The sequence below is a fragment of the Xenopus tropicalis genome, chromosome 4, assembly GCF_000004195.4.
Source record: "Xenopus tropicalis strain Nigerian chromosome 4, UCB_Xtro_10.0, whole genome shotgun sequence".
In the NCBI taxonomy this organism is placed as follows: domain Eukaryota; kingdom Metazoa; phylum Chordata; class Amphibia; order Anura; family Pipidae; genus Xenopus; species Xenopus tropicalis.
The window spans coordinates 87,419,411-87,432,941 of NC_030680.2; the positions used below are offsets into that span (position 1 = coordinate 87,419,411).

General features: G+C 35.7%; 1 protein-coding gene across 11 annotated transcripts in view; it reads left to right on the forward strand.

Annotated features, from left to right (window-relative positions):
• Positions 1-13,531, forward strand: part of dab1 (Dab, reelin signal transducer, homolog 1) — a 418,200-nt gene that overhangs the window by 375,883 nt on the left and 28,786 nt on the right. For 5 of the 11 annotated variants that reach the window (XM_031899802.1, XM_031899803.1, XM_031899801.1 and 2 more), the window contains 3 exons: positions 1,176-1,241; positions 4,839-4,898; positions 12,373-12,420. In XM_031899802.1, the coding sequence (XP_031755662.1) occupies positions 1,176-1,241; positions 4,839-4,898; positions 12,373-12,420 (174 nt within the window). The remainder of the gene's footprint in view (positions 1-1,175; positions 1,242-4,838; positions 4,899-12,372; positions 12,421-13,531) is intronic. The other 6 variants (XM_031899807.1, XM_031899808.1, NM_001113818.1 and 3 more) reach the window with 3 other exon arrangements.

Consider the following 13,531-nt stretch of genomic DNA (forward strand, 5'->3'; position numbering starts at 1 on the left):
TTCGTAGCGTTAAGTTTTAACGCTACGGAAAATGCGCAACTTTTCGCGTAAGTTTTAACGCTACGCAAAATGCGCAACTTTTTACGCAACTTTCCTAATGGATACGAAAAACTCGCGTTTTTACGCAAAAATCGTATTGGATCCGAAAAATTCGTACAGAATCCGAAAAAATCGCAAAACATACGAAAAAGTCGCAAAATATTCGTTTTCAAGTCGGAACTTTTCCAATTCGGGTCGGATTCGTGGGTTAGTAAATCAGCCCCTAAGAGTTGTTTATTTGCAGCTAATTTTTTTATTTTATGCAGGAAACACCTTTAATATATTCAATATTATTTCAGTATTAATCTAACACTTAAAAGCAAAGAAACCCACATTCAGATATTTAGAAACAAGTACAAGTAATAGAGTAGCAATAAATTAATTAAAAATCGTTGTCACACTGCCGTCATTGTCATCATCCCCATTTCTGTACCATGTTCTAATCAAGTTAACGCATGAAAACAAATGTGTGTAATTCAAATTCTGTATTTGAATGTGCATTCACTCTTTATATTGCAAAAAATGATTCTTGATTTTTAAATGTGGGTCCTTATATTAATAATTTGAGAGATTGAAAGGGAAGTTTAGCATACTGTACCACAAGCTCCTCAGTTGTTTCTGCAGTCTGTCTTATTTGTGTTCCCCTTTTATTTTAGCTACTACCTATGGGTTCCTCAGCTCTGACAGACAGGGGATATTGTATTAATAAAGCAATTCCTTCTGCCTGTCATAATTAAGACTTATCCTCGGGCAGTGCATAACTGTAAGACTTGGATCAGTTTCTAGAAAACCAAAGGGGATAGGGAATTGCAGTCAAAAGTGTTGGTTCTGTGGTGCACAAAAAGGTAACTATTTTTAAAAAAGTTTCTTTGTCATATTGAACAATGGATTATGTTTTAACAAACTGCAGAAACTACAGGTAACTTTACGATAAAAACTTCTACCCATATAAATAACAGTATGCATTACAAGACTGAGCAAGGACATTCTCTGGCTGCTGTGAAAAACAAAAAGATTGAATGCACCTCAAAGAAGAGACCTTACTGCTGCTTCTTTAACTTTAATTCTGAAACTCCCGACTTTTCTTTGCTTTCTTCCTGTGCTTTCTGCATTTTCCTCCTTGGATGATGTCATAGTACATAGTATTTGAGGCTGGCCATGAATCCATACGAGATCCAGACAATGAAGAAAGCATTTATCAGGTATCTATACAAAGTTTAGATGGGTGCTACTTGATCATCAGTATGGAGACAGTAGAATTTTAACTATATACTGTATACATAATGCACAGAAGTCTGCTGTGAATATGCAAAAAAAAACATGTATTTGTACTCTTCATATATTCTTTTGTAAATTCAGAATTTAATGCGGTAATAGCTGCAAAGAAACAGAAAAATTCAGAACTGACCATCTCTTCTCCTATGTCCGCTGTCCTTCCCCTTTAAATTAATTAATGATTGGAAAAAGGAATAGATATTTATTTAAAAGAGCATAATATACAATAATATACAAACAATAATAATAAATACATTACACGTATAGAACTCATTATCCAAAAGGGTCTTTCTGTAATTTGGATCTTCATACCTTAAGTCTACTAAAAAATCAATAAAACCCTATAGGACTGTTTTGCATCCAATAAGGATTAATTATATCTTAATTGGGATCCAGTACAAGGTACTGTTTGATTATTAAAAAGAAAAAGGAAATCAATTTTAAAAATCTGAATAATTTCATTAAAATGGAGTCCATGGGAGACAGGCTTAACGTAATTTGAAGCTTTCTGGATAACGAGTTTCCGGATAACGGATCACATCCCCGTATGATTTGGGCGAGATTTCCTGCATGTTTTTTCCTGCTTATTGTAAAGCAATTACTCAATCAATCATTAACATATAAAATACTATAGTGCTGTTCAGTGTTATTGCTAGTCTATAGGGTTGATTCACTAAGGTGCTTTAAAACAAGCGATATTTATAGCATGCGTTAAAAAATTTATAGCTTCTTATTTTTCGCGTCAACGCATGATTCACTAAAAGGGTACTTGCGTTAATTTAGACGCAATGCTGTTTGCATTAAGTCATGAAGTCATGAAGACTATTTTTGTGCGGTATTTGATGCAACACACGCTAATTAATGCAGCGTGCACAAACTGTTGCCGTGTGCGAAAAACCGCACGCCATATTAGCCCTACACGCCATTACTTTCTGAAAACTACTGTTCTGAAAATGACCATTTCCCTGCAAACTGGCGGCTGCATCACTCTAGGGCCAACACAGACTTGAATAAATCCCACTGCAAAGTCCTTATTGTGTTGCCAAAAGCCCATGAACTGTACTTTTCTAAAATTAGCGCCTAACGAGAATTAACGACATGCGGTAAAATTAACGCTTTGGGATCATGCATTATTTAGTGCATGTGATATGTGACTTAACGCACGCGATACTTTAGCAAATCACTCATTTTTTTCGCGTACATTTTAACGCAAAAATGCATGCGATAACGCTTATCGCACTTTAGTGAATCAACCCCTGTGTGATACCATGTTATCAGTAAGGGAACAAATGCATACAATACTTTCAACAATTAAGATTTATGTGGCTTACTAAGTAAATATTCAGATGAACATTTCAAGTGTTAAAGAAAAGGAGAAAAATCTCTTGGATTGGTAGTGGATTAATTCTAAAGACTGACTTGAACAGTGCTTTCTTCTGACAATAATAGTACTGAATGTGGTTTATTCCTTTTATTTACAGGGATACCTCTGTTCCAGGGCCCCTCTTATTTTTTAAATGTATTTGCAGAACCTGCATATATTCCTCTACAACGTTACTCCATTTCTTATACCTCAAATCCTTGTTGTTGCTCTTTTTCTCACATGTTGCTGTATATTTGCCATGTATCAGAACAGAATATTTTACCCTTCTGACCAAGGGTAAACATTTATGCTTGTCAAGAGCAGGCATCGATTAAGGAACACAAATCAGGACTATCTAACATCCTATACAGAAATGCTAAATAACTTGGGAATAAAAATGCAACATCACACTAGTAATGTATTCCCCCCCCTTCAGGCCCCCCACGGTGCAGCAAAGGTAATCACTTGGGTGGGCGAGGGGGGCGGCATTAAAGAAGCCGTCTCAGGAGAGCTCTTGTCCTAGTATCGCCCCTCCTTGTACTTGATCCTAAGGTGCATGATTCTATAATTGTGGCAAAACAATCCTATAGAGTTTTTTTTAGTGTTTACATTTACCAGAAATTCGGCTCTTAAAGGAACAGTAACACCAAAAAATGAAAGAGCTTTAAAGTAATAAAAATATAATGCACTATTGCCCTGCACTGGTAAAACTGGTGTGTTTACTTCAGAAAGTCTACTATAATTTATATAAATAAGCTGCTATGTAGCCATGGAGGCAGCCATTTAAAGGAGAAAAGGCACAGGTTACATAGCAGATAACAGATAAGTTCTGTAGAATACAATAGTGTTTTATCTGTTATCTGCTATGTGCCTGTGCCTTTTCTCCTTTGAATGGCTGCCTCCATGGCTACATAGCAGCTTATTTATATAAATTATAGTAGACTTTCTGAAGTATACACACAACTTTTACCAGTGCAGGGCTGCAGCACATTATATTTTAGTTACTTTTATACACTTTCATTTTTTGGTGTTACTGTTCCTTTAAAGTTACCAGGGGCAGTTTTTTTTTTATGCCCCTGGTAACTATTGGGTCGCTGCCACCTGAGGCAAGTTTCTTATAGCAGTACCTATAAGTACAAGGTACAGTTTTATTATTACAGACATAATAATCAGTGTTAGCTTAAAATTGAGTATTTGGAAGATAACTTTCCTGTAATTCCTAGCTTTCTGGATATTGGGTTTCCAGATAAGAGATGCCATGCTTGTACTTACTGCCTTTCAAAATAGCGTGATAATGTGAAACTTTCATTAAGAACCTGATAAAGTAATTATTCTTGCTCTCAGGCATATTACTTCTAGTCTCGATAAATACAAGTGACATTGCCTGCTGAGTTTTCAAGAGTGTCATGTAAGATCACTGTATTGCTGTGCATCATCATTATTGTAATTATTATCATCACTATACGATAACACAGTTCACACCATTCTTCACACGATTATGTGGTGCAGTGCCATTGATGGAGACAGACATTTTATAATTATGATATGTGACCCATCCTGGCATTTTCAAGGAAACTTATGATGGAATAACGGCAATTAGATAAAATTATGTGTGCATTGGAACGGGGGCATAAAATAAAATAATTATTAGAAGTTTTAGAAGTAATTGGGTGTCCTTTAAACAGAACTGATATTTTACCCAGTCACCTAAATGGCAAATGACGTTAAAGCCTTGAATGTCTTTACAAGCTTTAAGGTGCTAATCCATAACAAGATACATTTAGTCTATTTTGCATAACTTATTTAGAGCTACAAATCATAAGAATTTGTCAAGAAAATATTTATTCTCAAAATACATTTAATTAAACTCTATTCTCCCATCTTGAGAATTGTAGTATCCCTTAAAAAAAACTGCAAAATACTATCAATAGTAAATGTTAAATATGGGCAGGGTAAAGTTTAGAAAAGCTTGTTGATACTGAATAGATAATTCTCCCTTAAATTCTAACCTTCTGTTTTCTCCAAGACATTTTTAGCTAAAAAAAAAGTCAGCATGTTCAGTGGAACTAGTTTGTTTGCTACATATTAGAGTGATATATACAACAGTAACACAAATATGCTCTCCATTTTCAGTAACATATTTATCTTCATTTTTCTGTAGGTTCCTACCAGCCATAAGAAAGAGGGGGTCTACGATGTGCCAAAAAGTCAACCTATAAGTGTACGTGTCATTTCTTATCTTTCTTTTTAAAGTGTGCATAACTGAACCAGTAGTTTTAAGTGCATTTGCTTAACTATAATCTCACCATATGCCTACCAACATATGGTGAGATGATGGTTAAAATATCCCAAAATAGCTTGTAATTCTCCAAATAGATGGAGGGCCTAGATGCAATGTCCTGAACTTTAAGATAGTGTAGTGATGAATCCATCAATAAATAAAAGGGTAGGTACCTAAAGATGGCAACTCCAATCTAGGCTTGTTATAATTAAAAGGTATTTATTGTGGAGACTACAACATATCTTTAGTCATGTGTGTTTTTGTGCTATCCTGCTATACAGTGCTGCATGCATAAATAGCACTATAAAAATAAAAATATACAGACATACATCCTTAGCACTTACTGCATATATATTTGCAAGGCAAAAAGCAAAGAGGTTATATACACATGGGCATTATACATGTGAAATACAGCACATTCTGGTAAGGTTTGCCACCTTTTCAAAAGGTTAGAAAGGCAGAATAATAAATGTATTTATGTATTTATAACATGTATATATATATATATATATATATAACATGTATTTATAAATTACTTGATGTGAGATATAATTCATAAATATATATTTCTGCATTCATGTATCACATGTTCCAAAGTGATTGCCAATTCTTTTGAAATCTCAACCTTTATTTCTGGAGTTATACCTATACTTCTGTTTTTATACAACTGGAGATTTATCATCTGTCAGGTGGAGATAGTCAAGTGTTAAGTAAAAGGCTCCCTTGTACCTACAGTATAGCATTGTACTTTGTGCCTTATTAACAGTAGCTGTCACTATGGCTTAAGCATGCCATGTGCAAGAAGACTGATGATAAGTCCAAAGTAATCGGGTACAAATTTTTATTTATGGCTTTGTAATAGACACAGCATTGACATTTGCACAACTTTACACCACAAATAAACCTTGCTAACTAAGACACATAATGTTCTTTGTTTGTGTATTTATCAGGGGCAGTCTAGGATACTGTGTTACGACAGTGTTGACTGGCTGACTGACAGGCAGGGAATTAAACCAAGCATGGTGCATAGTAATCTTGGGTACAAAAATACCTTCAAGTTAGCGAGATTATATTATAATATACAATATATTGTATGGTTTGAAAAATCCACAATTTTCCGAACAACTATATATTTATAGGGATGAGCGAATCTTTTTTTGACGCAGTGCCTTTTACAGGACCTAAGATCATTTGCAATTTAATATTTTGTATGGTTTTACAGTTATTTTGCTTTTTGTTCATCAGCTCTCCAGTCTGGATTTTCAGCAGCAATCTGGTTGCAGGATCCTAATTACCCCAGCAACAAGGCAGACGTTTAAACGAGAGACAGGATTATCAATAGGGTAGGGCCTAAATAGAAAGATAAAAAAAAAAAAAAAAGAAACAATAGCAATAAAATTGTAGCCTCACAGAGCAATAGTTTATGGCTGGCAGGGTCAGTGACCCCCAATTGAAAGCTGAAAAGAGGCAGAGGATGAAGGCACATAATGCAAAAAAAAATATAAAAAATAAGCAATAAAAAAAAACAGTTGCAAAATTGCTAGGAATAGGACATTCTATAACATGCTAAAAGTTAACCTGAGGGTAAAGCATCCCTTTAAAAGGCCCATTAACCAATCTGTGTAGCAATTAATATTTTTGCAGTTTTGTAGGTTGAGAGCTCAGGCTAATGTTAATGTGGTCCATTAAGTGTACCATGTCTGCTCATAGCTGTTAGATTGTGGGACTTTTTCAAATAAATATATTTGCAAATGGAAAACAAATAAACATTAAATGGGTGTTTGTATTTCTGTAGATAAAGTATGTTAGTTTTGAAGAGCTGTCAAGTCTTTGTGAGAAAATTCAATGACAGCACAGAAAAGGTCAATACAATAATTGCTTTATTCTTCTGAAGACCAATGTGTCAGAGCATATCATCATCTTTAAATGAAATCATCAATCATACATGTCTGTTATCCAAAGTACTGCTGGTGTCTTTGTGTTAAGAATACACTGAGCACATTAGCTTAACCCTGGCACACCACAGAATACCTTTTCTACTAGGTTTTAATTATAATGTTGCCCTTTGTTTGAAATGTTCTATCATTGTCTCGTGTCAAAGAGTGACTTATTAGTTTGCCTTATATTTTATACTTTGAAACACTTGTTGCAGTGGGTAGAGGCCAGTGTTTCTGGAGTAGTGCAAAAGATTTAATAATAGGACTTACACCCCAAGAGAGTTTGTATTTGATGCGATGTATTGCATCTGAATGTAACATAAGATATTACCAACACTATTCAGTTTTTTATTTACTGAATTGATCACTAAAAAAAAATCATTGTCAAGAGGTCTACCTTATTAATATAATTATACGCCTAGGGGTGTGCATTATTCACAAGCCTAAAACAAATTGACCCATTGATATTGTTTACAGCAATGTGCATTGTTTAAAAATCCCCTAATATATTGCCATTTTTGGAACAAAGACCAAAGGCAATGGGTAATTACATGTATCCTTGGTAACTCTTTGCTCTATTCCATCTGACCAGTAAAACCCATTGCCATCATCTGCACCAGTTTTATATTATAAATCTTGCTTTCACAGTGTCTGTTCATAAACCCCTTTCTACATTCCAGCAGGAAAAACATAATTTTGTCATTACAAACAGCCCAATACAAATATATAGATATATAGATATATAGATTGGTTGGTATCACTGTGTTTATCCAAAAGTCTGTGAGTTGAGCTGTAGATGTGAAGATGTGACTTTGAAATACTAATTGCAGATCTTGCTGGTGAGGCTACCTATGTAAACACTAAATAGACACAAGCAAATAAAAATAGAAGTAGAGCTGATCAAAAAGCCAATCATCTATGTGAATTGTAAGGTCATCTAGAAGCCCTCGACAAGCATTTACAGAAGTTGTGATCAAGTCGACCGAAATAACATAACTAAGATAATGCTAAGATTTTATTCTTGGTGCTTTCTTCCTATGAATGGGAAATGACCAGAGCCGGAACCTTGTGTTTTGACTGTTGCTTCTGGGTAGCAGGGATCAAAATGCCTTGTGGGCCTTAGCCTTTACTGTAGTTTCACTTTGCAAGACATTTTCTTTATTTGTTTTGTGCACCAAGTTCTTCCCACATTACTTTAAACTTATTAGTATGCATTCACCTCAAATCAAACACCATTAATATTTATTTACCTCAAAAAGAAACTTTTGGAACAACCTGGAACCTTGAATGACAAATACAATTAAATTATTTAACATTTTAATTATTGCCTAGGGTTGTCAAACCTATTATCTTGTATTACAATCCCCTGAATCTCATACAGCAGCAAAAATAAATAACCCACATGTAGTTATAGAGAGGCACAAGTGGAAGAACAAAAGTTCAGTGTACCTGCTCTAAATCTTGGAAGAAAATAAAGGATTGGTGCTAATGCTAACTTAGGATACAATAATTGTTTTTTAAAAGGGGAGATGTAAAAGGGGTACGGATGCCAAATCTAAGGTCTTTTTAAACCTATGCAGGCCTCTCTCATGCTTAGATTTAATCTATTTTAATAATTAAAGCAGTTATTTTTGTAGTGAGAAAATACAAAACAGACAGTAAGTTTATTTCTTTTATCTCATATGTCTGGCAAAAGTGTCGGCAAGTCTATTAGCTAATCAATTGTGGTTGCATGCTGTCTCCTTTCTCGCTGTCAAGAGCCAGCTCGTTTAGCCTGTGCCTAGAGAAATGGTCTCATGGGAAATAAGTCACAAATAGCAGCTGAGTATGCCTGACTATGTTTTTAGCCCTTGTCACCCCCTGGTGTAGGGTTTGCATAAGGAATGAACATTTGTAACACTGCGCTCCTGTGTCATGCTGTGCATAACTAGCAAGTTCCAGGTAAATGAAGCAGCACAAGACCCAGCTTAATTATAGACAAAAGTTATTAATGCTGGTGGAAAAGAGACTTGATTTATTTGATGAGCAAAAGACAGACGTAGAATTCCTAAGTGCCGTATTGATGACTAGTTCATGAATATTTCAAGAGAGGTTTATGATGGATTGGATCTTAGTGCTGAACAGCTACTTTATCAGACAGAATAACAGAGCAGTGACCCAGAACAGTTTGAAAGTTCCAATTTAATATCAACTGTTATAGAGACAGGGTTTAGTCAATCATCATCAACTGCCAATAACACAAAAAGCAATCATCCAGGGTGAACTTCCAAACACAGAAAAATCTACCATAAAAAAAATTCCCGTCACTGAACAGTTGCCAGTAGAACAAGAGCACTTGCTTAAACCTAACCGACAGAGAGGCCTTGCTAGAAACTGCCATAGCAGCAGGGAGAAATCATTTATCACTGGCATCCAAAGGGGAACCAGTCTTTCAGCATTCCCTACTAAACAGACATAAATGTTACACAGGACCATTTTAACTCTGCTTCCAGTTAGTTCAGATGATTTTTCATGTGTTTGTTGTCTATTGAATGCTTACTACCAGTAAGGATGGTATAAAGCACTGCAATCCTCATTTACAAACATAGATGATACATTCTGCCAGTGCAGTAACCCAATCAGCAATTAGTTTTGATCAGTCATCTGGCATAAGCCTTGAAGCAATTTAAAGCTTTGTAGTAGCTAATGTCCCATGAGACACCATACCATACCACTGACTATGTGGTGAAACACAATAAAACAATGTTCCTTAATACTGCAAACCGTTCCTACTTCCTGGAAGATCCTTCATGTGCTTCGAAACTTTAGAGGTTTTGGATTTTTGACGCTGTATTTTTGTGCATTTGAAAAAGCTGCAGTTTTCATGCGACACATTTAAGTAAATGTGCCCCCTAAATTAAAAAGTTGAAGCAACGAGAAAGTGTTGGAAGGGTTACTAAAGCAGAATACTAACGACTAGCATGGCCTGATAAAGGGAATATTTAGTATGCCTTTGAAGGATAACCAAAGTTTTAATCAAGGGAGGGGGTGTGCAACAAAGTTAGGCACCCCCAGTGATCAGAATTGCTCAGCTGATACCCTGCACTGGCCCAGAGTATTTCTGCAGAAGAATATGGGCACAATTTCTTCAGATGCTTCCGTCTTCTCTTTGTTCCGGTACCAGCAGGTGCATGTGCACAGGAATAAAAGCTGATTTTTTTTAACTCTATTGTGCATGTACATACCTGTGCCCTGGAAAAAAAATAGAGACGAGGAAAAAAAGACTGCTTCGAAGAACTTCTGCAGAAATACCTAAGCCAGGGCAGTTTTTTCCTAACAGAAGCACCAGCCCGGGGTATCAGGTAAGTGCTTACAATCACTGGGGGGTGCCTAACTTTTGGCACCCACCCCAGTGATTTAACGTTTCCTTCCTTCTGATTAGTAGCCACAGTCTAGTCTGGGGCCAAGTACTTGTGTGGAGGTTGATAATTAACCTAGCCAACATTGTCTTCAGGGCACCAGAACCAGGTCATAACTGGAGTACCACTTCTCCGAGCTGTTACTGTAGACTTTGTTTAGCCCATTAACACAGGCACACGTGAGGGAAGAAGTAGAACCAATGGGAAAGGATATAGTTTTGTAAAGCATGTATTGGACTTCTTGACTTATAAAGATCTTTCCTGGCTTTGGACAAGGTCACAATTTATAGTTGACAAAATTATTTGAGACGTACATTCAAGGCAAAAAAATTAGCAGTTCTGGATTATAGTGATAAAAGAAAGTAATTGAAAATCTATTCAAATAATTCCTCATTATCCATGTTGCATTTCATTTACATTTTGTTTACGATTACATATACCACGCTTACAATGGATACTGCTATCAGAATAAAAACATTTTTATTCTTGAATGGAAACCGTGTGAAATTTTGTGTAAAGTAACTTAGTTTAAAAAAAATGCTTTGCTCCCAAAAAAGTTATTTTGCTTGGAGGAATCCATTTTTACAAGACTGGCAATTACCTGTCATCTCAAAGCTCATTAACATGAACTGTACTACTGTTTGTATTGCCTGTTCTTGATTTAAAGGTCTAGTAATGCTATAAAGTGGACATTCTTTTAAAATCTGTGTATTCATCACCTCCAAATAATCTATTTATTGGGAACAAATGTTCCATATTAAATGAATAAGATTTACATTATTTAGCTCCGCAGAGAGCCATAATTGGCTTTTCATTTTATCTCCCTGTGTAAGAACTTAAACCATTGTGTTCTATGGTTTTTAGTAGCAATACATGATGGCACATGACACATTTTGTCACCTATGCTAAATCTACTCTAGTGGGGAAGACGAAACTCCAGAAAATACCTTTGCATAGAAGTCAGTAGTCAGTGTGAATCTCTGATGCTAGAATATTAATCTTGTAATCGTTAGAAGAAGTTGTATACTATATAGCACAGGAAATTCACATTGGTAGTGAATATTAAAGGTTTAAAATTAATTTGAAACACCAGGACATTCATAAAGTTTAACTAAAGAAGCTACTCAGAGGAGTGCTGAAATATTTCTAAGATTGCTCAGCAGAATTACTTTAGACCAGGGGTCGGGAACCTTTTTGGCTGAGAGAGCCATAAACACCACATATTTTAAAATTTAATTCCGTGAGAGCCATACAATATGTTTGGCCGCAGATGCTGCGGGGCAAGGTAGGGTGGGTGCCAAGGATGCCGGATGCGATGTGGAGGAGGGTGTGGCTTGCGCTCGGCGGATAGAAGACGTGTTCTAAGGTTTAGAACACGTCTTCTATCCGCCGAGTGCAGGCCACGCCCCCTGTTATTTTTTTATTAAAGATTTGGCAGCGAGCCAGATGCAGCCATCAAAAGAGCCACATCTGGTGGCCATAGGTTCCCTACCCCTGCTTTAGACTGATCACTACTACATACTACAAATCATGACCTGTACATGGCTTATCTTTTCTGTAAATGTGTCTCCTGTAGCACAATTTCATGTTCTATGATTGTCACAATGCCTCTACAACAGCTTATTTATACACTGTAGCATTGCATCTGAATCATATTTGTAATAGTGTAAGTTTAGTGAATATTATATTTAAATGCTTGCAAAACCTTTTTATTTTTTTAGTTACTGGTCCCTTAACAATAACAGTGTAAGACAAAGTAAACTGAATTGATGGATATATGAGATCTGGACCTCAACTGTGAGAAGAAGTAACAGAATATTATTAAAACTAAGATGGAATTAAAAGGGATATTTCTGTGATGACAGTGTCCCTTTAAGAAACAGGGAGTTATTATTATTTTCCTCACTTCCATGCCATTAACATGATTAATGTTCTATGTGTTTCATTACTGCCCCAATCCCTTTTTTCAATTTCATACATGTTCATTCATTTTTATGTTCCTGTACTCATGTGCTGCTGTTCATTGTTCTGTATGCTGTTAATCATTCCATTGTCATCATTCATTCTTTACTGTTACAGAATGGAGACTTAATAATTTTTGATGAAAGTCCTTCTGATGCCTTTGAGGTAAGGTTGGCTTAGGTATAAAGAAACAAACTGTCATATAAAAGAATATACGGTCTATACTTCCAGTGTACACTTCATATGTAAATAAAGATTAATGAAATGATATTCTCAAAAGGCTTTATACTACTTGTGAATCCATTAAGCAGTAAAGAATATTGTGACTCATCATCAACATCTTAACAAGACTATAGAATAGAATTCCATGTATGTAATTGTATATGTATGACTATAGGGGGCCATCAAAATGCACAAGTGCAGTTGTGCTTACACAAGTTTGCCATTTTTAAAAGGTATCTGTTTCCAAAGCTGCTCTTTATCCTTCCATTGTACCTTCTACTCTTATGAAATGCACCATTGACACAGGGTTCCCAGAGTCCTGCAGCGGACTGTGGAGACTTATTCCCTCCCTACCAAACTTGTCCCCTCAATGTAACGCCTGACCAAGAAAACACAATGACACCATAATTTTTGTGGGTGAGTTCGGCCACAGCTTTATTAAAGAAATCCCAACATCAGAAAATAGTCCTTGCCATGTATTTCAAACTTTACCAAAACATTGCAACAACATTTTTATAACTGTTTTATAATGAATGCCGGCCACTTCAAATGCAGATTAAATGGCCAAGGACTAATTCTAGTTCTAATCTAATTGCTGCAGTAAACTTGAACATATAGGTAACTACATTTTCAGTCCAATTGCAGACTATTCTTGTTGAACACATGTACAACTGTGCTGCTTTTAACAGGTTGCTACAATAGTGACAGGGGCCACAATCACGCTGGAATCATGGGTAAAGAAAGTTGCATTATGAGTAAAAAACATTGTGATTTGCACCCAAAATTGCACTTTGCACACTTCAGTTGAAGACATAAATGATCCCATATATATTTGTTGCATTGAATGTTTTGCAGTGTTCTTATGCATAACACAGCTTCTGTTTTCAGGAATTTCATTGTTTGAGTAACCAAATTCATAGTATAATATATAAGAAGCAAGCATGCCTGCAGGATCTTAACTCAATCTCTGGTGAACTGAAGTTTATTCTTTTAACTTTTAACATTTCTCTTATCATCATGCTTCTTGTATCATTTCAGTTTCTTGGTGTGATCA